At 37.7% G+C, this 26727-nt stretch overlaps 1 protein-coding gene across 1 annotated transcript; it reads left to right on the plus strand.

Moving 5' to 3' along the window:
• The first annotated feature begins 24319 nt into the window (after positions 1-24319).
• LOC145166961 (uncharacterized) lies at positions 24320-25493 on the plus strand. Its single transcript, XM_079086016.1, has 2 exons — positions 24320-24811; positions 25106-25493. The coding sequence occupies exons 1-2, from the start codon at positions 24385-24387 to the stop codon at positions 25204-25206; spliced, it is 528 nt and encodes a 175-aa protein (XP_078942142.1). The 5' UTR covers positions 24320-24384; the 3' UTR covers positions 25207-25493.
• The last annotated feature ends 1234 nt before the right edge of the window (positions 25494-26727 follow it).

The following is a 26727-nucleotide window of genomic DNA, read 5'->3' on the forward strand; positions in this document are numbered from 1 at the left end:
GCGCCGCGTTCTTCTTCTTGTTATCCCAGAACTTCCGCTTGTTGTCAGCGGCTTTGGAGGGTTCTGATATGGCTAGGGTTGTTGTTGTTGTCGGGGTACGGACTCCATGATCAATGAGTCGTTGTGCCAACTGCTTGGCACTGTCGAAGTTAGTGGGGTTTGAAGCTAATACATTCCCCTGAAATGGAGGCACCAGCCCCCAGATATACCTTTCAATATTCTTTCCCTCAGTAGGGACCATTCCTGGACATAGTGCCATGAGATCGCTGAATCTGGCAGTATATTCCACTATGTCGGAGCCCTTCATGGTTAGGCTCCAGAGTTCCTGTTCAAGTTTCTGAACTTCGCCCCTTGGGCAGTACTCCTCGATCATGAGCTCCTTAAGAGCTTCCCAGCCCATAGCATTTGCCACTATTAGAGTTAGTGACTTGACATGGCTATTCCACCATGTCAGGGCTCGGTCCGCGAAGGTGCAGGCAGCAAATTTCACTTTGCTCCCTTCCGGACAGGAGCAGATCTCAAAGATCGACTCCGTTTTCTCGAACCATTGCGAGAGAAGTCCTTATACGAGCACTCTCTAGAGCGCACTGGAGCATCACCTTGAGTGGAATGAACAGTTGTTCCACTCCCGCTAGTTCCACTAGCGCTGAACTGAGCTAGGGCTGCCGTAACAGCCGCATTCACCGCAGCTTGGATAGCTGTTGGATTGTATTGTGGAGGAGGTGGTGGTGGTTGTTGATTCGGAGTTATCGGAGTAGTGCGTCTCGCTGATCGATGTGGAGGCATCTTGTAGCTATAAGTTTAAAAAGACAAAGATATTGGTAAGCATTCAATAAAGAGTATGATGAAAGTGAATCACGGACTAACTCTCCATAGCCCAACAGATAGATGAGAGTATGATTGAAATAGAGATCTAGAAATAGAAGGATGAAAGAATTTGGATAAAGATTTCCCATGAGATTAGATATCTGTCAATAATACTAGTATTAACGATGTAACAAGTTCGATAAAATGACCTAGAAGTAGGTCTTACATCAAACCAGAATAAGAAAATTTTGACAGCATAAAGACCTAATCGACTTAAAGTTCAAGGTCTTAAGATGAACAGGAATTTACAGGGAAAAGTGCTACTTAGAGCATAGATAAGAAGGCTATTCCTTTAACCAAAAGAAAGGATGAGCAGAGTATTCTCCTACTAGCGACGGGCACCCCTCGGGCGAACCCTTAAATCAGCCAGCTGACGCTCCATATCAAGAAGGCGTCACTCGTACACTCGCTGGCGTACGCGGTGTTCTATGACTTCAGCTCGAGTCACAGCTAGTTCTTGCAGCAGAGACTCATTGTCTCTCGCAGTTCTCTTGCGAGTATCTTCAAGACGACGAATGCGGACAGTATTGACTCCCACATTGGCATCAACCTGCATCACTTGGTTGATGGCCGACCTACCCTGCTCTTCATTTCGGGCAACCCTGCGAACCAAGATAGGCATGATTCTGTCCGTTGAGCCTCCCTCGCTCAGGTTGTAGAAGCTTTGGTCTCCATTGTATGGCACGGGTTGACCCTATTCTTGACTCCATGTTCCCAAGTTTTCCGCCCACAGAAGCGTCGGGCCTTGAAAAGCCGAACGAGGGTTAGGATTTGGGATTGGAGCTACCAGAGGTAGATCGTTGACTTCTGGCTTGGAGTCAGAATCATCCGGGAAGTTCTCTGCGAAGTCATCATCCAATGGAATTGCATGTTCCTCTTCTGGCTCATCATCGAGCCATCCACCGTTACCTTGGTTGGGGAAGTACGGGTCACCGTGGGGATGGAATCCAGCCATGTTATCTACGCGAGAATGGGGGTAAAAGAAATAATTAATAGACGTACTAATTAAGATAATTATAAGATGATCCTTACCAGTTACTCCAATATTTGCGTAGTGCATACCAGTCATATATAACCAAAACAGGATAGACCTTCGAATAAGTGATCCTAACTCTAAGTCCACAACCAAACAAGGAACAGGAAGTAAAGCAAAGATCACAGATTCTAAGTCTATGACACCTTAGTTACATATAACCTTAGAGTATCCACTCAACAACTATTGACATACTAATAAAGATCTTTTTAGTTTGCACATACGTAATTATAGTAACACAAAATACTCCTATAGTATTTGAAGTTTATGTTCTGTTCTAATGTTTTCATTGTAGTAGTGTTGGTAAGTTTTTAGACTTGCTGCAACATCACAACCATTCCTAGGCACATGCTAATCACTTCTCAGAAAGATATAGTTTATCAGGCTATATCACTCCCATATCTGATTATATGTCCCCAAGCCTACTTGTGCTGTCCAACAATCGCAATACTTTTATTCTGTCCTAGTGACACTGATTTTAGTATGAATGCAGGTATGTATACTTTGGTTAAATATTTTATTATTTAAAAGTATAAACTCTTGGTCAGAGTATTTTAATCCCGATGTGTTTATAGTTTGTATATCTTTTATGGGTTGATATACTCAATTCACTATAAACAAAGCTCTGATACCAATCTGTCACACCCCCAAACCAGAACGGCGAAAACATTCAGGGCCGGAGGACGTCATGTACAGTATCATAACAATGCATAATAGTAAAACAAGCAACAACATCATCCATTGCATTAATAGTATAATTTTAATACAAGTGTGTTCTGTAGTTTATAAGACACCAAAATATGAATCAAAATAAAAGACAAGTCTTGAACGTGCTCCGTCTTCTCAAAACCTGGTCATCGGTACCTGTCTACTGGTGACCTGAGAATACAAGTTATTTTGAAAGCGTAGATCAGCATTAAAGCTGGTGATTTCATAAGTATTTAATGTCATTGTTTATATATGTTTGATGAAAGTGTTTGTAAATGTTCAATGTAAAAGTTTGTAAGTGTTTGAATACTTCCTAGAAAATACTATATTTTCTACTAAAGTAGTCTTCTACCAAGACTCAACTGTTTTGTAAGTTTGTTCTTTTGTAAAAGTGAGTGTTTTTCCCAAGTATGACTATCATTACCAAATATACTTTACATTACCGTTTATGTGAGAAGGTCACAATATAAATGTAATGGGAAAATGACGATGTACAGTAGTATTGTGTATAAGTAACTACAGACGTACTAACTACCTTAAACCTGTTTGTTTAATTAAGGTAAAATGTGATGAGATTATAACCATACTTGATTGACTAGTAAAACACGATGTTCGAGACGTCGAAATGGTATGACATTCGTCACCCGTAGACCTGCAGGTCCCACTGTAGCTAGTAGCAAGGAGTAGGATGGTCAATCCTGTATAGATCTATACACAAATTCACGCTCTCCCTCCAGGAGACTCTGGTTACAAAACGTGGCACAGCAGTAAATTGTCGTGTCATGAAGTAGTGGCTCACACTAATGTTATAGTATTCTTGTATTTGTATAGTATGTTCTAGTGTATTGTATGTTCTCTCTGTTCTAGTGTATAGTATGTTCCTCTTTGTTTCTCATTATAGTATGTTTGAACTGACTCATGTATGAACTGACTCTTGTATGATTCATTGTACTAGAAATAGTGAGTAGTAATCCTCTAAACTATACCTATTATAGTTTACTAGTAATGTTGTTTGAATGACTGAGCATGTTTGTACACCTTTGCTACCCAAAGGTGTTGAACTGATGTAAGAACTTTTATATCTATACACATATACATAATATATAACTAAGATTCAAATGACACTCGGACAAACAACCGGTACCCTAAGTCCACAACCAAACAAGGAACAGGAAATAAGGCGAGTTATCAGTCCTAAGCCCTTTCAACCTTATTTATATAACTATATCTTTATAGACAAGATTTTGACAATATATAAGTTTAAAAAGAGTTTTGTAACATGATAAAGAGTTTAACATATAAAAGAGTTTATAAAACGATTTGAAACAGTTTGATTGCTAACACAGTTTTGAAATATAAGAATCCACTTATTTGATAGTTATTAATCACATGTGATTGATATAATAACTATAATGTTTCTACTTGTATTCCCCCCCCCCCCATAAAAGCATTTAAAATCATTTAAAAGATAAGTTAAGGGGTATGAACTCACCTGTAGTGAGTGATACGAATGTAAGTTCGATACAGGATGCTAAGTGTCAAGTGAAGCCTCGAGCACAAATGGATCCTATTAAGCATATAATGATACATATATGTACATAATTAGTGTATATACATCTAATCATGCAAGGAAATCACCTTAGGGACTAGGAAAAACTTATATTGAAGTGTTACAATCACATATGATTGCATCAAAGGGCTTTAAGGCCACACAAGAGTGTGTACGGCCAAGGTATGTAAGGTCATTGTGTGTACGGCCACATGGGTGTACGGTCATGGTGTGTACGGCCGTACACTCATGAAAGAAGTATGAAAAAACGGTGTTTTATGGCCCTATCTAGCATTCACTAAGTGTTCATGATCCTAAGTTGGGACATGAGGTGAGTTTAAGGCCATATCATGCACTTAACAAGGGTTTACGGCCATATGAGGTGTGTACGGCCGTACACTCTTGAAGTTCTTGCATTAGATGATGATTCAAGGCTAGAAATCAAGTGTTTCACAAGCCTAACTAGAAGATAGAAGAGAAACTCACCCTTTTGAAGGCTCCTAAAGAGTTCACGGCCCAAGAACAAGTAGGTGTTCTTGGTGTTCTTGGTGAAAGTGTTGAATACTTGAAGATCTACCCAAAAAGACGAATTTCATGGATGAAATCAAAGGGTGATACTAGATCATGAAGGATAACAACTAAGAAATGGAAGGAATTCTTACATTTTTGAAGATCAAGGTGAAATGCTTGAGGATACTTGAGAGAGAATTGACTTTTCTTGACTTGGAAGTGTGAGAAATGAATAGAAATGAAGGCATAACTCATATATAGGCTTGAGTTCACGGCCACCATGGGTGTACGGCCGTACACCCATGTGTACGGCCGTACACTCCTCATGAAGGAGTGTTTGGCCCGAATGTGACACGGTGATCTTTAGTAACTCATTCCTATACCTTATCCTTGAATGTATAAGACTTAGAAGACTCAAACAGACTCTAAACAATGCTAAAAGATGGCAGAAACGAGTCTGACTTTGATTGAATTGAATGGTTGTACAAGATAGAAATTTCGGGTTGTCACACCAGGTCACTCCTGAACGCCCTGAGACGATCCTCCATCAGCTCAATTATCCCTTCCTTGATCGACCCGAAAATCATCGGGGTCGCCTCAAGGATGCCTCTCGTAATCTCGGATGCAATGAACACTCGCAATCCATCATCGACTGGCTCGGAACCCGAACCCGAACCTGAACCTGATCCTGACCCTGACCTTGAACCTCCCGCTCTGTGACGTGTCACCACCATTCTGAAACAAAACATAAAATCGACAGGGTCATACATAACCTCGAGAGGTCTCACACACTACTAGTTCCCTGGTTCTATCTCAGCCCTCCTTGACTCGAGTACGGATCCTCTGCTTTCAGTAGTACGGGCCCATACTACCTTCCAATCTATCCGTCCTTTCCTCAAGAATTTCCTTGACTTCACCAAGTCCCTTCTACTACTATTGCTCTTCATGCTAATCTCATCCTAGGCTTACCCAGGGTAATCTCCGACCTACTTTCTGCCATCAGCCGCATATGAAGTTCCTGTTATCTCTCCCTAACTAGCTTGCGAATACCATTACATATTACTAAGACCAGATAATTCTTCGAATGAGAGGTCCTACCCTACAACGGTTAGACTCAGACGAGAGCTGCGAAATAGGGCTAGACCTAACCTTCTGAAATTATTTAGTCTGCGTAATATGTAACTTAACATATTCGTTTACTAGTTAATTAAAGATAACTAGAACCCCTAAAAGCATAAAGCCAATAGCATTCGGGCTTTGAGTAACCAAACCAAGCATATCCTATTCAGGCCATCATATCACTGACTAACCATTCCTAGCATGTAATTCACTAAGCACATATACAGGTACATAAGGTATCTTCCTAGATCCTTAGTCCTAATCTAGCATGCAGTTCTCATACACATACAGTAGCCATATAAGGCATCCTTCCTAGATCCTTAGCCCTAATCTAGCATGCATTTCTCATAATCATATCATATATCGTAACAAACATGTACGGGTATCTTGGGGAAAGCTTACTTGAGCTCGGCCGATTGCACGCATCACACACCTTGTTCTTTCTCAAAACTCTTTATTTCACATTTTAGAAAGGCTATTTTCTTGAAAAATCTTTCAATCCCTCGATTTGAGTCTAGATACCCCCGAAGGTGTGTATGAATCCCTTAAACCAAGGCTCTGATACCAACTTGTAACATCCCAAAAATCATAACCAAAAATTTTGTTTTTAATTTGACAATTCATAAAACAGATTATTGAAAACGACATCAAGTTATCTTATTTCATAAAAACTATAGATCATATGTCTAAAAAGCATGTCATCAGATAGTAATAATGTCAGAGTACAAATCCCAAGAATCTTATATGCGGAAAATCGTGTGTGTGATGTGTTGCTGCCGTGCCGGCTCCTTTCCCTTCGAAGAAGAAGGACCTGAAACAAAAACCGAAAACCATAAGCACAAAGCTTAGTGAGTTCCCCCATACATAACACATACTGTCTAACATATTCGGGTACTAGCTACCCCTTCGGTCTCTTTCAACCGGTAACTTGTCTAGCATACCAGGGTGATGGCCTACCCCCTTCAATCCTGTCGACCGATAACTTGCCTAGCATATCACGGTGCTGGCCTACCCCTTCGGTCCTGCCGACCGGTAACTTGCCGAGCATATCACGGTGCTGGCCTACCCCTTCGGTCCTTTCGATTGGTACCGGGGACTATTTCACCCCTTACTTCTACCACATAGCATCCTAGTGCATAAACATATAACTCATATACTGCCTAGCTTATTCGGCTGTTGGCATGCCCCTTCGTCCCTATCGACCGGTACTGGGGTCTATCCTACCTCTCCTACCACTATCACATAACATCATAGCATATATGCACATAAAGCATAACAAGTAGTGACATACCAGATAATTATCACAAAGACAATCATCTCTACTATAACTCTTACTAGTGGGCCAACATTGGTGCCTTAGACCCACTTCTACTGGAAGGTAACTCACCTCGATGTCGTGAAGTAGTTGTACTCTCCTCAGCTCTGGGGTCAACTCCTCCCAACTCCTACACATAACAATCTCCTTTAATCACTCTTTCATACTCATAACCCCCCTTTAAGGGTCAACGCTCGTCAATGGTCAAGGTCAAAGTCAACATCCTGGTCAAAGTCAACATCGTGGTTGACTCAACTCGCCGAGTTGGTCCATCAACTCGTCGAGTTCCATAATCCATAAAACCCTTAAATCCCGATCCCACTCGTCGAGTCCTTTCAGGAACTCGGCGAGTTCATCCTCAAAGCATAGTCGGGACCTTTTACCCGCAACTCGTCGAGTCCCTCCTTGCACTCGTCGAGTTCCTCAATCTTCATAACCCAAACCATGGCCAACTCGCTGAGTCATCTTCTAGACTCAACGAGTTTGCTCAGTAACAGAAAAGGTTGGGGGACCACGACCCAACTCGCCGAGCTATATGAACAACTCGTCGAGTCCCCCATAGTCTAAATCCATACAGTCGATTTTAGTCGGGCTTAATGCATCCAAAACGTAGATCTGGCTCCCTAGGTTCGATATATCACGTAAAGTTTCGAACTTTAAGTTCATGCATGGGTTATTTAGCTCAAAAAGCCTGAAGAAGTACTTCATATGATTCATGGGACTCCCATAGCCATAAAGTTGGCACCTTTATGCCATGGAGTCCCTCAAAGACTCTGGATCTGAAGTTATTATCCCAAAACATGCTTGCATCCATGAATGGTTCCATAATATGCTCCAAATGGCCCTAAACTACCCCATGAAGAGATCTAGTAAACAAGTAGACAAGGTATAGACTTTATACCTCAAATGAGCTGGAAATGAAGTTCTTCTTCTGGATCCAAAACTCTTTCCCTCAACCAAGCACTTCTAGCTTCTATTCCTTCAATAACATGGCAAGGAATCACTCCTTTTTCACTCACACGCACTCACAAAGCTCAAGATCTCAAATTAGGGTTTTCTGGACTAAGGGAGGCGATGAGGGAGGCCACAATGGGGCGTTAAAGTCCTTTAAATAGGGCGCAAACCCTGAAAATTAGGGTTTCACTCTGGCAGGTCTACTCGTCGAGTTGAGGCTCCCCGACTCGTCGAGTAGGTTTCAAGTCCCGCGTCCAAAAAGAATTCCATTCCTACTCGATGAGTTTGGAGCCTCCAACTCGTCAAGTCCCTTTGTAAAAAATGAATAAATTTTATTAAAATGCATACCAGGAACCAGGCGTTACATTAAAGGATCCTAAAAGTGAATGCAAGTTTTCCAAATTTTTTTGAAAAAGTGAAGGCAATTTTTTCATATTTTTTAAACAATTTTCCTGAAAAATCATGACATTATGACATCAGAAAAATTATTATAGCATCCTACTTTCAATTTTCTTACACTGTTAAAGTTTCATCTTTTCTTCTAAACTCAAGATTAGAAATGATTTTGTAAGTATTTGACTTGCTTTTTATTTGTTGAAGTACCAAGGCCATATAGCCATTGCTTTCATTGTTTGTGGAGTTGATGTCACAGGCCGACATGTCCATATTGTAAGTTGATTTCTTTTAAAGAAATAAAAAATATGATGACCGATCGTGATCTTTTTGAAAGATTGATCTCACATCACCTTTAGTTGTTTACTACTAAAGGGAAGTGCAAGTGTATGACTTACAATGATAGATTAACCCAAATGACCATGCGGATATGTAGTGTCCTTTTTCATTAGAAACAAGTATGTTAACATTAAGCAATTAACATGTATCGCCTAAACTATAAAATTAGTAGTGACATGTTGCTAATTAGTGTCATGATGTTAATCTTTGTTATGTTTAACTTCTATGGTTAATTGGTGTTAAAATGTTTGTAAGTGGGCGAGTTGCAAAGAATAACAACATACTCTACTGTGGTTATCAATTCTGGCAATGCACTTTAGTTTTACACAAAAGCGACAACTTCTAACCCCCACAACGCGGGGGGGGGGGGGGGGGGGTGGGGGTGGGGTGGGTAGTTATTTATAAATTCTTAAAAATTAAATATAAACTCTTAACAATTAAATCTAAAATATGAAGAAAAAAAATTATCATCAGAGAAAACAAAGTGAGTATTGTCTGTTTCAACTTTGATGAATCCCCTTTTATGAACAAGGAAGAAGAATGACACACAAAGGAATAAAAGAAACTTGGATATTTCCTTAGGCTGCAAGTATAATTCTTATTAAAGCGGAAAACTGAATTGTAAAACTTCAAATACGTAGCCTTACTTAGTTACTTATACGAAACAAAAAAGAGTCCTAGTCTAACTCAAAAACATAAAAATAGGAAGGTTTCCCAAAATACTGATGGGACTCTTTTTGTCCTATATTCTGAATTATCCAACATTTTCTCTTCTAATTTAGAATCTTGCACATCTTCATTCCTAGAAACTTCTTCATCTCGTCTTTTCAAACCATTTCGATTCTCGACCTTTCCCGGACACTCGACATTCACTTTGGTCACATCCAAAGTCTTTTCTCAATCCATTTGATTATTGACAACACATGTAACATATAACATGGCATCTCGTTGAACACGTTCATTACCATCTAGATTTTTTCTGGATTCACGACCTCTCCCTGACCACATCCAAAGCCATCCGATTTGAACTCCAACGCCATAATGTTCACACCATGTAGAATCTCTTCCTTTGTTTCGATCACCATTATACAAAGAGGCATCTCGACGGACTAATAAAACAAAGCCACCCGCTTCACCACTTTCTTTCAACCTGCCAAACGAATTGAATCCAAAGCCACTTGGTTTGATGGATCCTTTTTGCCTGGTTTTCACGCACCTACGCCTGTATCCCCTTATCACGAACAAACCGATCAAAAACTGTGAAATCCCGACAACCACGTCCCTGTTGAAAACGTCTCGCAAAAAACATTTTTTGATCATAACTAACATCCACATACCACCTTTGTTCATCAGTCAACCTCGTCGTCTCAAATGGTACTCCTCTTCTCCCTCACGACAACTCCCGACCAGAACACTATCGTCTCAATAAACAGTCTTGATTGCGACTTGTATTAACAGCCAAACAAGCTGCTAATCATGTCGTCTAAAACCAGTCGACCCACTTACGCTTCCGTTGCGATGACAACCCTGCATCCCAAGGGTCCTCCCCCTTCGAAAGTCAACTCTCAAACCAGCACCGTCGTAACGATCACCTTGCTCTAATACTAAATGTCATATTTAACTTTGATGAATCCTTTTTTTATGAACAAGAAAGAAGAATGACACACAAGGAATAAAAGAAAGTTGAAAATTCCCTTACAACTACAAATATATATATATATATATATATATATATATATATATATATATATATATATATATATATATATATATAAAGTTTTCCACTTTATAATTTTGTCATTTCATTTTTACTTTTTTACATTCTTGCCACTAAACTTTCATTTTTACTTCTTTACAACCCCTTTTCATTATTCTTTATCATTTTCGTCTACTATATTCTTCTATCCTTTATTTTTATTTTTTTTTCTAAAAAAAATCATTTGTAACTTTTCTCACAAGTTTTTTATATTTTCTCAAAAGTGTTCTGTTTCTTTAATCCATTTACAATTTAGTCTCTCATTTTTCAACATTCTTTTATTTTAATACTTTTTTTATTTTCTATTATCAAACCGAACTTTTTAACATTCATACTTTTGTCACATGTTTTGTAAAAAGTTGCTAAATTCAACCTATTTTTTTTATTTTTTGTCATTTTCATCTAGCATATTCTTCTGTCCTTTATTTATTTATTTATTTATTTATTTTCTAAAAAGAATGACTCGTGCAACGCACGGACCTTTTTCTAGTTCTTGTTAAAGCGGAAAACTGAATTGTAAAACTTCAAATAAGTAGCCTTATTTATACTAAACAAAAAAGAGTCATAGTCTAACTCAAAAACATAAAAATATGAAGGTTTCCTATAATACCTATGAGACTCTTTTTGTCCTAAATTCTGAATTATTGAAGAAGTATTGTTTACATAAATAAAAGAAGAATTTATGCTTTTACTTGCTTTAACTCAACCCATGAAGTTCGAGGTGAAGAAAGTCTTTATTATAACTCACACGTAATGAAATAAATAGGATTCATTTCTAAGCAAAATGAGAGCCCCTTTAATTACACGCCTTTTTATTTTATTAATTAAGACAAAGCCATTAAATAATTTTAAATTTCGTTAATCTAAAATAAAAAAATTGTAATTATGGAAAAATTGAAGTGACACCTCATTTTTGCAAATATATTCTTACTATTAATAAGTCGTACACTTTTGTCCTATTTGAAATACATTATGTGACTATTACATTGATATTTTATAAATTATTTGTTAATAACGCCGTTCCAAAAAAAATTAATAACACAGTAATTTTACAACAAACTTTTGATATATATATATATATATATATATATATATATATATATATATATATATATATATATTCTATTTTGAGTTACAAAAAAACGCAACAAAAATTTTTTTATTTTTTTTTAAATTTACCTATTTGTCTAATTAATAACTAGTCGAAGATATGTTTTTCAAAAAAAAAAAACTAGTCGAAGATAATTTTTGGTGCTTGTATTGTAAGAAAGGTTATCAATTTTATAAAACAAAAAAAAATGTTAATAGATTATTTAAATCTTTTTTAAAGACAAATCTAGTTTCATAATTTCATTACGTTTAAGACAGAAAGAACGCCCAATATTATTGGGCTAGAAGTGAGTTGGCAGAAAATTAAAATCTTTGATTTCTAGTTATAAGGCTTTTTTTTAAATGGCAAATAAACAATGTACATATAAAAGTAGAAACCAATAGCATGAAGATAAGGAAACTTACAAAGTAAGAGAGGAGAATATCTAGAAAGAGGAAGATGGAAGGAACGTCCTACGGGGTGACAACTCCATTCTGCCCCAATTTTTTCCAAGATTGCCCTTGAATTTGCATCATTTAAACACTTTTAAATGATAGAATCTGCCGTTTTTGTGGGGGAAACATATGATTTATTGAATAGTTTCTCATTACGAGTCAACCAGATGTTCCAAAGAGTTAAAGTCAACCAGATGTTCCAAAGAGTTAAGTAAAAAATCACATTAAGTATTTGTCATGATTTGGGACAACTTTCCCAGACTGTAGCGAAGTCAATGCATTCCTGAACACAATTGAAATGAAAATCTTTCAAACCGCACCACCTAAGGATCCAATACCATACAATTTTGGAGAAGTTGCAATCAAACAAGAGATGTATCATAGATTTTGTTACAATACCATATAAGTGGCAATTCAAATGAATTACCGAAATACCCTTGTGTCTAAGTGTGTCTAAAATAGGAATTCTCCCCAGATTTTCCCTCCAAACAAAACACCTAACTTTAAGAGGTATAAGAATCGACCAACATATCGGGGTATCAATATGATGGGTGCATGCAGAATCCAACATTCGTCTCATAACATTCACAAGATACTTTCCATCTGGATTCATATTAAAACGGAAACTGATTCTTGAAGAATACATAAAATCTCGTGATCCAAAGAAGAAATAAAACTCATTTAGTTCTGCAAGAAAAAGTTAATCATCAGAATAATTATTTTGTAACCAGTTCCACAAGAAGATGTTTGCACCTATACGATCCAAAAGCTTGCATCTTTTCACTGACTCCATTTCGTATAGTAATGGAAAACGTGATTGTAAGGGGTGTCACCACACTAGGTATCTTTCCAAAAGAGTATTCTGATATTGAATCCCGGAACTAAAGAGAAGATATAATTTTGATCAATGTTGTGATTAGATAAACTGTTTACTGCCTTATTGATGTTACCCGAAACCCCTGATGCACATTTACTACACAAATAGTTTGAAGATATGATTTTAGGTTATGAATGTAGCGCCCGCTGATTCGGGCTAGTCAATTTAGAGACGATAAGCTTCCAAAATGACTTTTTTTATAGATGATTTTTTAGAATAAATAATCTTAACTAAGTTGTAGTATATTTTACAAGGTTTCCGTACATATAAAGAATGCTGAAATCAGAGTTATAACGAAGAAGTTATGACATGTCGAAATTTCGCGACAAAACCGGCACGACACCGGGAATCGTAAAAAGCGAGTTTATGATAAATTACTTTTTAGCCTTTGGGGTCTAAATGAAAGTTGTAGAGTACGTCTCCACCTACGCGTGGATATAAAGAACGTCAAAAACGGAGCTCATATGTAAAAGTTATGGCCTTCCCAAGATGTAGCTGTCTGAGAGTATGACACTTGTCAGAAACCTTAATCTGACTGAACTCACGACGTGAGGAGTCAAATTGCCACATTTCAGACCTAAAAGGTGTGTGACGAGGCTACGAAGGGATAAGTTCTAAGCTCACGACGTGAGCAATGATATCTCACGACGTGAGGAGTCATATGGCCACCTTCTGAAGCTAGGGACGCAAATGGCAAGTCTACGAGGTGAGCAGGCTTGGCTCACGACGTGAGTTTTATAAACTCACGACGTGAGAGTCCAAAAACTTGCTATAAATAGCAGGTTTGACCTCAGCCAATCTCACACCTAAATCTTCTTACCTCTCTCTCGTTTGCTGAAGGCGTTCTGCGTCCCGAGCCCGACGATCACGAACCACTGACCGTTTTTAGTTAGATTCTATCAACTCACGCTACTAAGGTGAGTGCATAGTTACTTTCATCTTACACATAGATATGAAGTATTTAATCTAAATTACGTGCTACGTATGCATTTTATTTGTGTTTTTTATATCTATGTTGGATGAACGTTTTGTACATGTTTTAAATGATTTAAACTGTATATGTATTTTATATCTACAAATATGTTGGGTAAAACATGGGTAGATGAAATAAGAATGGATGAGAGGTCTCGATGTTTAATATGATCTAGTCATCTAAGACAACGACCACAGACTATTCTAAACAGTCCATTAGAACGTTAGCAGATTTGTAACATGTAGGTGTTTTTGAACTGAGTGTGTTCACTAGGTATTTTTGAACTGAGTTTGTTCACTAGGTATTTTATAATTAAGTATTCACCAGATATTTTGAATTACATGGTCACCAGTTATAATCTATAAACCCTGGCAACGATGGATTTCGTGCCGATTCCTTAGGATGATCCTTAGGAATGAATGAACGAGGAATAGCTAATTCTTAGGGTAGATCCTTAAGAGTAAAGAAGATAACGGGGATGGGTAATTGGGTTGATTGTTTGATGTTTAAACATAATAATTATATTATTATGGGTTGAAAACCCTATGTACTCACCAGGTTTCCCAACCTGACCCACTCAAGCTTATTTGAATCACAGGTGCCGATAAGAAGTTACATTACACTGAGAGATTGAAGAGGTGTAGATCACTAGTGTAAATGAATGTAAGTTCTTTTATGCTTATGTTTCTGTATTAACAATGACATCCCAAATGTTTTAAAATGAATAAAAATACATTTCTTCGGGAATGCTTTGATAAAGTATTTATCATGTATTTTCTGGGAACAAATTCCGCAACATTTTTATTAAAAGGGTACTCTGATTTTTATAAAGCATAAACAAAATCGGTCTTTTCTGGCCGTGAAAATGGGGATGTCACAATGAATATTGTGAATAACTTCAAGCCATAACAATCCCTGCTTGTTTTAAGTCTCCGCCACCATTTAGTTGGGAGTGCTATGTTTTGAGTTAGTAAAGTACCAACACCCACCCCCCTAATGTTTTTTCGGCCATAATCTTGGACCATTCTACCCAATGGCTCTTTCGTTTATCATTGTTGCCTCTACATAAGAATCTTCTTCTGAGTTTTTCCAAGGAATCAAGAACCCCCTAATGTGCTTTGAAAATAGATATATAGTATGTGGGAAGGCTTTCAAGAACATATTTGATCAGGGTCAATCTTCTACCAAATAAAAGTGAATTCGCCTTCCAATCGGATAGTTTAGATTGGAACTTGTCAAGGATTGGTTGTCAGTTATTTATTAGTAACATATTGGCGTCAACAGGGATGCCAAGATATGAGAAGGAAAAGAACTTCTCAAACACCCTGGATTTTGTGTCACTAGTTCCATTTCAGGTTCGGGAATATACGTACCAAACAGTCGAGATTTGTGAAAGTTAACTTTCAACATTGATGAGATTTGGAAGCACTTAAGTAAACGTGAGAGGTTTTTGATACAACCTCAGTTCCAATCACCCACGAACAAGGCATCATCGGCGTAGAAAAGATGAGAGATATTGGGAGCGCTACGGGGTAGTTTTACACCTTGAATCAAATTTTTCTCTCGTGTACCTTTTAAAGGTGACGTGTAAACCTTCCATTAATAATATAAAGAGAAAGGGTGATAGTGGGTCGCCCTGCCTTACCCATGAATCAGATTTGAAATTCGTCTGTAGAAGTCCTGTTTACCAATATCTAGGCCTTAGAGCTTGAGAGACACCCATGAATCCATTTGCAACACTTTTTTCCGAACGCCATTTGTTTCATTGTCGACTCCAAATAACCCCAATTAATGGAAGCCTTTTCAAAGTCTGCTTTGAAGAAAAGTAGAGGTTTCTTGTTCTTTTTTGCCCAGGATTAGAGTTTATTCATGAGTGGGCCATCTTAGATGTTTCTACCTTCGATATAGGTTGATTGCACTTCATCTACAATGAGGTATATCACGCCTTTTAGACGGTTAGCAAGGATTTTGGAATCGATCTTATAGAGACAGCCAAAGAGACATATCCATTGTAGTCACTTAGCGAGATTGGGTCATTTACTTTGGGAATCAAGGTAATGAAGGACGAGTTGCAACCAATGGAGAATGTACCCTTTTCCTCGAAATCTCTGATATAGCGCACGATATCCTCCTTCATAAACTCCCGTTTGTTTTTAATAAGCTTAAAAGTGTATCTGTCAGGACCTGGTGCTTTGTTAGTGCCACAACCCAAACAACATTTTTTATTTCCTCGACCGAAATAAAAGATTCAAGAAAAAAGTATTTGGTCGGAGGGTAGTCTCTTGAAGAGAAGGCTGATAAACTTTGGCCTAATTGGTCATGGGTCATGAAATTTGGCGAAGAAGTCAAAAACCTATTTCTTTATTACACTGGGATCAGACGACTAACAACCATTTATATCTAAACTATTGATTCGATTTTTCCGATTCTTGTTCTACAACATACCATGAAAGAATCTACTATTTTCATCATCATCTTGCAACCAACTTACCTTTGCTTTTTGTTGAATATCGAGTTTGGCAGTGTGTTCCAGTTCTTCAATTTTTTGTTTTGCTACACATCTCTCGATAATATCATAATCTGAGAGAGCATGAGATTCAACCATTAGTTCAATACGATCGATTTTTTCTTTGAGTGACATGAGGGCACCCTTTTCAGAATGTCCAATACTCATCCTCCATGTTTTTAATGAGCCTTTTAAATGCTTGAGTTTAGCCAAGAAATAACGATCAAGGACACCAAAACCACAAAAGTTATTCCATACGTTATCAGACACTGTGTCAAAATTTTATGAATCATCTAGGAGTTAAAAAAACGAAATAATGGAGGACCAAAATCAATTGAAGAAGGGTTGAAGGAGACTGGCGAGTGATTTGAGTACTCATGTGGAAGGAAATTGACTATCGTGAGAGGTTGTAAGTCAATAAAATTTTGACATACCAGAAATATATCTGATTTGCTTTTCTTGAATCAGTCTTTGCAAAGAAAGGTGAATGTTCTCCCCTTGATTAAACTCCTTGAGATTAGCTTCCATATTGTTGTCTCCCGTCACAGCCGATTCATTAGCTGGATGTCAAAAATGCCTTTATTCATGGTGATCTAACTGAAGAAGTCTACATGAAGCAACCTCCTGGTTATGTTCATTCCGCCTTTCCTAATCACGTTTTCCGCCTACATAAGGCTTTATATGGCCTTAAACAACCTCCTCCCTCCCCTTCCCCCAACCCCCCCTGTGCCTGCTAGCAAAGGTTCGATGTCTTCATCTCCTCCATTGGCTTCACCAACAGTCGATCTGACAGTTCTCTTTTCACATTTCATCGTGAATATGAGACTACATATCTACTCCTCTACGTCGACGATATCATTCTCACAACTTCTAGCCCATTACTCATCACAATAGTTATTACTCATCTCTCATCTGAGTTTGCCATGACGGACTTAGTTTCGTTGTCTTGTTTTCTTAGCATTGTTTCTACTCACTCCTCTGACAGACTGTTTCTCTCACAGCCTGTGTTTTCTAAAGAGATTCTATCTCGAGATGATATGACCTCCTGAATCCGTGTAGCACTCCTACATACACCAAACCAAAAGTTCTCGTCTTCAGCAAAGCCGGTTTCTGATCCGACCCTTAATAGAAGTCTAGCTGGGGCTCTACAATATCTGGCCTTTACTCGTCCGAAAATTGCATATGCAATTCAACAAGTCTGCCTTTTTATGCATGACCCTCGCGAACCACACTTCCTAGCCCTTAAGTGAATCTTGTGTTACCTTCAGGATACCTTTCACCATGGTCTGTTCATACGCCTGTCTCATGTCGGTTGTTTGGTTTCTTATTCTGATGCTGACTGGGCCGGTTGTCCCTTGACACGTCTGTTTATGTCTGGGTTCTGTGTTTATCTTGATGATAATCTTATCTCTTGGTCTTCCAAACGTCAACATGTTGTATCTCAGTCTAGTACCGAAGCTGAGTATCAGGGGGTAGCCAGCATAGTTGCCGAAACTGCTTGGTTCTGTAATCTCATTCTTGAACTTTCATGCCCCTTGACTCACTCTAGGTTGTGTTTTGTGACAATGTGAGTGTCATGTACTTATCTTCTAACCCAGTTCAGTACCAAAGAACCAAACATGTGGAAATAGATTTGCATTTTATCAGGGAACATGTTGCTATTGGTCAAGTTCGTGTGTTGCATGTTCCTTCAGCTCATCAGTTTGCATATATATTTACTAAAGGACTACCTACACAATTATTTCTGAATTTTAGGGACATATTAAGCATTCGAAAACCTCCAGCTCAAACTGAGGGGGAGTGTTAATTGTATTGTTCATTTATATTGATTATGTAGGTTTTATATACATGTATAGTTCAGGGTCCTTTCTGTAATTATGTTATCCTTAGCTTCCCCCCGTCCATCCAAACTTGACGAAGCAAAAGAAATATTCCTTGTCTTTTCTTTCAGTTAAATATATGTCTTCTATTCTCCCATAAGTTTTGAAGACTTCTCTGATAGTGAATCGACTCATAGCCTTGGGGATGTTTGAGACATAAAAGAAAGTTAATGCCTTGTTGGGGTTTAGATCGGATTTCCTCCGCCGGACTTCTGTCCATCCCCTGTTGTTCTCCTTGTGACCGTTGGGCTTCATAGAGAATCCATTTTAGATATAAGTTTTTTCTAATTTATGACAAAACATGTGGAGTAAATTAATAATTAGTATAAGTTCTTAAATAAATCAAAATTATTTCGTTATTAACGAGTGAAAATGCCAAGTATCATCTCATTTCCAAGAAGTAGTTGTACTTTTGCCCATAATTCTCGAATATTGACCCACAAATAATGGACTACGTGGACCCAATTGTGGTCAAATATGAAGGCTGATATTTTGATGACATTTTATTACTCTTTTAAAGGGTTAAATACACATCTTCATCATGTTTTTTTATTTTATTTTTTTTATCATTTTTTATATCAAAATGCACTTTTTGCAACAATATTAACAAAACAAGTTACGAGTTGTAAGTACTTCATCGTTTTAATTGTTTATCTTTAAGCAACTTTTATGACACGTTTTAGTTTTGATTAAAAATTTTATTTTGTTCATTAACAGGAGTTAATGAGAACTTCTACTACAAATTTGTATGTTTTTATCGACTTATGTAAACATGTTTTAATTTGTTATATTTTATACAATAAAATGAAAATTTTACAAAATTATTTATGCATAAAATTGTATTATTATATATTTTGATAAAATACTCATTTTCTTGTATATTTAGATAAAAACATATAGACTAAGTGCATAAATAAATCATTATTCATATTAACAGTAAGATCATATATATATATATATATATATATATATATATATATATATATATATATATATATATATATATATAACACAACTTATTATAAATTAATAATTAATAAAATCACTATATAAATTCAGTGTCTATAAAACCTCTCCAATAATTAAAACATTTAGAATTCAGTTGTGTTTTTAATAAAAATATCTATATTATATTAACGATAACTCTTGACATCTGTCAAGATAATCTGATAACATTTATTTTATTTATTTTCCTTATGTTTAGGCTAGTTTATTGGCATGTATATCTTTTTATCCTCTGTATTATATATATGTGAATAATAATCAAAAGTATTCAAGGCAAATATTATAATCCTTATATGGTATCAGTCTAGGTCACGCCTCCTTCTCTTCTTCTCCTCTTCATGGCAGGCGACGACTCTTCTACTTCTAAACCCACCGATGGCACTCTTCCTCTCAATACGATTCTGCACATGCTCACTATCAAACTCTCCTCCACCAATTATATGTTATGGCGGAATCAAGTTCTGCTCCTTCTCTCTTATCAACGCCTATCTGGTTATGTTGATGGTTCGATTCCTCCACCACCAAAAACCATAGTTGTTGCTGAAGTCTCTTCTCCAAATCCTGCTTACACGCCATGGCTGGAAGCAGACCAGCGTGCATTACTTATTCTTCAGTCTTCCTTATCTGAAGAAGCCATGGATGAAATTCTAGGGCTTCAAACCTCCCACGAAATTTGGCGATCTCTTGAACTTGTTTACAGTCATGATTCTCAAGAACGAATGCAAAATCTCAAGGATTCTCTCAGGCAACTCCAAAAAGGATCTTCTACTGTTTCTGAATTTGGTCGCAAGTTCAAAGCTGTCTGCGACCAACTTGCTGCAATTGGTCACCCAGTTGATGAGCAAGATAAAAGTCATTAGTTTCTCTGTGGACTTAGTCCTTCTTTCGAGACTTTCTCCACAGCCCATCGTGCTATCAGGCCTCGACCTTCATTCCGTAACCTTGTATCTCAAGCGGAAGGTCATGAGTTATTCCTTACAGCTATTCACAGATCTTCTCCTCCAGCTGCTGCCTTCACTGCAGATCGCCAACAACCCTTAGTAACTCCTTCTACAGTTCCCTCTCGTGGCAACACTACTACCGGTCGCAGACGTGGTCGTGGTTCCTTTTCTAGTGGTCGTGGTCGTGGTCGACGACCACCACACTGTCAGCTTTGCCATACAAATGGTCATTTTGCCAGATCTTGTCCTCAGTTAAGTACTTTTGCTACTCAAGGATCGAACCAGAATGCTCATTTAGCGCAAGCATTCCAAGCACAATGCCATATCACACGTGATTCACCAGATTGGTACGTTGATTCTGGTGCATCGGCTCATATGACATCCTCTCCTACTAATCTTGAATCATCTTCATCTTATTCGGGCAGTGATCATATTGTCTTTGGTAAAGTAATACTTCTCATATATCTCACATTGGTAAATCTTCACTATCCAAAGATCTTCAGTTAAAAGACGTGCTTGTAGTTCCCCATATTACTAAGAATCTTATATCAATTAGCAAATTGACTAAAGATTCTCCGGTTGATGTTTTGTTTTCTAATCCGTTTTTTGCCATTCAGAATCGGTCAACAAAGGAAATTCTAGCAAGAGGAACATGTGAAAATGGATTATATGTACTCAAGCAAGGACATGGAGCACTTGTAGCAGCTTTAAAATCTTCACGACTATCTGCATCCTTTGAATTATGGCACGCTAGATTAGGACATGTTGCTTTTGACACTATTTCTTTATTAAATAAAGCGGGTTGTTTATCTGTTACATCAGTTTTACCTAAACCTTGTATTTGTCCTTCATTTCAAATTTCAAAAAGCAAACAATTACCTTTTGAGCTTAATTCTAAACGATCCTTACATGTGCTAGATTTGATTCACTGTGATTTATGGGGACCGACACCCGTTCCCTCTACAAACGGTTATTTATATTATTGTATTTTTGTGGATGATTACTCACGATTTACATGGTTTCATCCCTTACGGTTAAAATCTGATTTCTTTAGTGTCCTCACCACATTTCTAGCATTTGTTCAAACACAGTTTTCGTGCAAGCTCAAAAATTTTCAAAGTGATGGTGGAACAGAGTTTGTCAACAATCGAGTCCGCACTCTTTTATTGGAAAATGGCACTCATCATCGTCTTTCGTGTCCTCATACTCCGCAACAAAACGGTCGGGCTGAACGGAAACACAGACATATTACAGAAACGGGTCTCGCCATGCTCTTTAATGCCAGTGCTCCACCATCTCTCTGGGTTGATGCTTTCAGTACAGCAACCTACATTATCAACCGTGTCCCTACAAAAGTTCTAAACCACAAGTCTCCATTTGAAGTTCTCTTTAATGAATCACCAAATTATGCTCTGTTTCGAACTTTTGGATGTCGTGTTTTCCCGTACTTAAGAAATTATTCGGCTCACAAATTAGCACCCCAAAGTATATCCTGTATTTTCATTGGTTATAGCTCTCAATACAAGGGTTACCGTTGTCTTGATCCTTCAACCCAACGTGTTTATACAACTCGTCATGCAACCTTTGATGAGCTCACTTTTCCATTCACGGGTGTTATATCTTCCACTACTTATGAAAATATGGATTTTGAGGAACCTCTTTCAATTATTTTTCCACCGGAACCTCCTTCCAAGGTCACTTCACGAACACAGCCCGCTACCAAGTGCTCTTTATGCCCCGATCACCATCTTACTGATGCTTATCAGCAGCCTCTCACTGTTTCATTTCCTGCTGATCAGCAGCATGCGTCACCCTTGGTTCCAGCAGCAGCCTCTCCAGCTACCCCGATAGCACCCTCGGTTCCCACTGCTCCTTCGTCACCGGCTATCTCGACATTACCGGAAACTTCAGCTCCATCGCCACCCCCTACACCTGACTTTACTTCGGTCTCTACACATCCCGTGGTTACTAGATCACGTGCAAGTATCTTTAAACCAAAACATCAAGTGGACCTTACTTATCTTGATAAAATGCCACTTTTTCAGGCTCTTTTTACCACCAAAGAGCCTCGTGGTTTTAAATCCGCTGCTAAAAATCCTCATTGGCTGTCCGCCATGGAAGAAGAAATGACCGCCTTACGCTCAAATAATACTTGGGTATTAGTTCCTCGTCCTAAGGCTTCAAATGTTGTTGGTTCCAAATGGGTTTTCCGCACAAAGTTCAATCCCGATGGTTCCATACAACGATACAAAGCTCGCTTAGTAGCTCAAGGTTTTTCTCAAATTCCTAGGTTAGACTATTCTCACACCTTCAATCCTGTAGTGAAAGCTTCCACTGTTCGTATTGTTCTATCGTTAGCAATTATGCACAAATGGCCTTTGCATCAACTGGATGTTAACAATGCTTTTCTCAATGGACAACTCACTGATACAGTCTTCATGGAACAACCACTAGGCTTCATTGATCAACGCTTTCCTAACCATGTTTGTCATTTAAAGAAGGCTTTGTACGGTCTAAATCAAGCACCTAGAGCCTGGTTTCAACGACTAAGTTCTTTCCTTATCAGTCTTGGTTTTCTTTGCAGCCGAGCTGACACTTCCCTTTTTGTCTTCAAATGGGACTCTAAAATTCTTTATTTACTAGTCTATGTAGATGACATAATTCTTACCGGCAACCAACCTTCTCTTATCCGCACCTTTATTTCTAAACTCAATGCCGAGTTTTCTATCAAAGATCTTGGAGAGCTCACTTATTTTCTCGGTCTTGAGGTGTCATACATGGAGAACGGTTTATTTCTTACTCAAGCAAAATATGCTTATGACATACTAACTCGTGCTGGGTTGCAAGACTCGGAACCTGCATCTACACCATTGTCGACATCTGCACTTCTTCTTACTCATGGTTCGCCTCTTTCGGACTCCACCACCTATCGTTCTCTAGTGGGTGCTCTTCAATATTTGACCATCACTCGTCCGGATATCTAATATGTTATCAATCAAGTTAGCCAATTTCTTCATGCTCCTACCACTGAACATTTTCAAGCCGTTAAATGCATTTTGCGTTATGTTAAGGGAACCTTATCATATGGTCTGCACTTTACTCGTCCATCCTCATCGTCTTTGATTGGATACTCCGATGCAGATTGGGCACATTGTATAGAAACTCGTCGTTCCACATATGGCTATTCCATATTTCTTGTTGGGAATCTTGTTTCCTGGAGTGCAAAGAAGCAACCTACGATGTCTCGTTCTAGTTGTGAATCTGAATATCAAGCAATGGCCAACACTGCTGCAGAGATTGTTTGGATCACTCATCTCCTGCGTGAATTACATGTCTTGCCCCCTGATCGTCCTACTCTTCTTTGTGACAACCGAAATGCTCTCTTTTTAAGTCAGAATCTTGTTTCTCACAAACGCGCGAAACATATGGATATTGATTATCACTTCATTCGAGAATTGGTTTCTTCCGGTCGCTTATACACACGGTTTGTTCCAACATCATTACAGCTAGCCGACATTTTTACCAAGAGTCTTCCCCGTCCGCTTTTTGAACAGTTTCGCGCCAAGCTACGTATTGGTCCTCCACCACTTCGCTTGAGGGGGGTATTAGCGATAACTCTTGACATCTGTCAAGATAATCTGATAACATTTATTTTATTTATTTTCCTTATGTTTAGGCTAGTTTATTGGCATGTATATCTTTTTATCCTCTGTATTATATATATGTGAATAATAATCAAAAGTACTCAAGGCAAATATTATAATCCTTATATATTACATCGTGTTTTTTTGTGCATTCAAAGTTAATATAACCTTTTCGTATGTATGAAAATTATTAGAGATTTCAAATAGTTATCTATTTAGTGTAAGAGTTGCCATGGTGGTAATATATCACTTAAAATAATTCATTTTCATAAATTATATTTATTTTATATTATAAAAAAATACTTTTCAATATGTGATTAAAAAATAAAATAATGACGTGGTTGCGTGGACCCCACAACCTCCTCTCATGTTATAACTCGGTCTTCTTGTCAAACCAACAAATTGCGATTCCAGAACCGGACAAAAAAAGCCGACGGGTCCCCGCCCTCACGGGTCAGGGAGACCGATACATGCCGCCGCCTCACTCCGCCGCTTCCCCAAAACGTCAACCGCCACCGGCAGCCTCCCCTCTGTACAAACACAACTCATGGTCGCCGGACATACTCCGAGATGAAGAATGGCTCAAGCGGAAGGACAACCACGACCTCCGCCGTCGTCTCCGGAACAAAAGCGTCACCGATGAGGATATCGATGAGCTCAAAGCTTGTATCGAGTTAGGGTTCGGATTTGATGAATTGAATGATCGACTTTCAAGTACTTTACCAGCTTTAGGTCTGTATTACGCCGTCAACAAGCAATATCACGATACGATCTCGAAGTCATCGTCCATGTCGTCATCGTCGTCTTCTTCTTCTTCCGTCTCTTCATTTTCACCTACCGTCTCCGAATCTGATTTATCTCTTCCGTTTGATAATCCTCACGCCATATTCGGTCAAGGTATTTCTCTTCTCTAACTTAATTTCAATTGGATGTCGTTTGCTCGATTTTTGGATTGATTTTGCTTGAATTTCAATTAAAAACTGTTAAACCACACTTATTTCTCCTAGATTTGCTATAATTTCAATCTCAGTCATAAATCCAAAGCTAGTTCAACCAATTCTTCCCCAATTTTGACATGATAACATGATATTCAACCATTAACTTCTTTAGCTGGCGATTTCTTTGGGGGTTTTGCCTTTTTGTTTAATTGAGTTCAAAATTCTAATTCTTGATCGTTGTTTATTCATGAAGTTGATAATCCAGAGACAATGAAGACAAGATTGAGACAATGGGCACAAGTTGTAGCTTGTTCTTTGCGTCAATCATCATCACCATTATCATCATCATCATGAAGCTTAAACCACGAAGAACAATCTGCTTACTTTAAGGGCAAGGTAAGCCATCTATGGCTAAGATTATAAGTAAACCTCGATCTCTAATTGCGCCCTGTACATACCAACACATTGTTGATTGCCTATGAGAAGGGAAAACACTTTTACTTTGAATGTTTGTAAATTGACCTTTTGTATGCTATTCCATGTCTTTTTTTTTTCACTTTTTATCGTATGTAATTTCTCATATTCACATGATATGTGTTTTCATAGCTCAACTTTAATATAAAAGTCTTAATTTATGTTGATTTCTATGTTTTATTCCTTTACTTTTATCTTGTTATATGTTACTTTAAAATGTGGGCATTATGCAATGTATATGTTATGCTTACTTTGAGTCTATGCTACAAGTTTTCAAAAACCTTGATCATGGTTTTGCTAATCTAAAATTTATAAAAGAAATAGACAAAGAGTTGGTTTTGTCCCTTTTTGATTTAAGACCTTAATAGGTAATAATCCATGCATGGAAATTATTTTGTTGCTAAATTTAAACTAAGATATAAGAATTAATAACACAAATACACAATTGTCATATAATGTCGTGTGGGTAAGTGGATGTTAGATAATGTAAGGTTAGAGAGACTGTTTTCAAAGGAAGCTTTTGACATGGAGAGGTGCACGCGATATACATGAATAAACAGGGTCTCGTTAAAAGACCAAAATCACTTTAAGTTAAAATGTCGGAGGCATATTTTTTATTTTTATAATTAAGAGATGCAACTTTATTAAAAATATAACTTAACGTAAAAGCTTATTTTATGACTAAATTTTATAAAAAGCTTGAAGGCTTTAGGAAAAAAGCAAAACAATTACAAAAGGGTTAGCCAACATTGTAACAAGTGAACCCAAACACAAGCGACCCACCCATCCACCAAAACCATGTTTGATCCAACTAAAATACCCAAATACGAAAAAGGAAAGGAAGTCGTTCTACACTCGGTAATAAAATCCAATTGACCAACTTCTATCGAGTTAACTCATACTCTATACAAATACAATTTTTCGAAATTAATTCTAAGGGTAAATTACACCAATTGTCCCAGGTGCACATGCCAGACAAACGTGTTTAGTCTCTATTTTCAAAAATTAACTCGGATCGTCTTTTTTTTTTTGCTTGCTTGCTTAGTCCCTCTGTCACATAAAAACCATTTTGCCCTTATTTATTTATTTTTTGATTTATTTTCTATTTACTTGTTATTTATTAATTATTTATTGATTTGTTTACTATACAAAATAAATATTATTGCATTTAAAAAAGAAATGGGGCAGTACATTTGATCACTTGTCTCTCCCTCCCCTTCTTCTTCTTTAGTATGTCTCATATCAACCGTCACCACTCATAGCGACCGACTTCAATGCTCTGGAAACTCCTTCGAAAACACCTGGACATCTCCGGTTTCATACAGGAGATCAGCTCCAAGACATCGGCCAACTTCAATCTCTATTTTACTCTCGTCTTCAGATTCCCTATTTTGATCTCGT

Source organism: Lactuca virosa, chromosome 3 (genome assembly GCF_052849685.1).
Source record: "Lactuca virosa cultivar CGN04683 chromosome 3, Lactuca_virosa_CGN04683_v6, whole genome shotgun sequence".
Classification (NCBI taxonomy): Eukaryota; Viridiplantae; Streptophyta; class Magnoliopsida; order Asterales; family Asteraceae; genus Lactuca; species Lactuca virosa.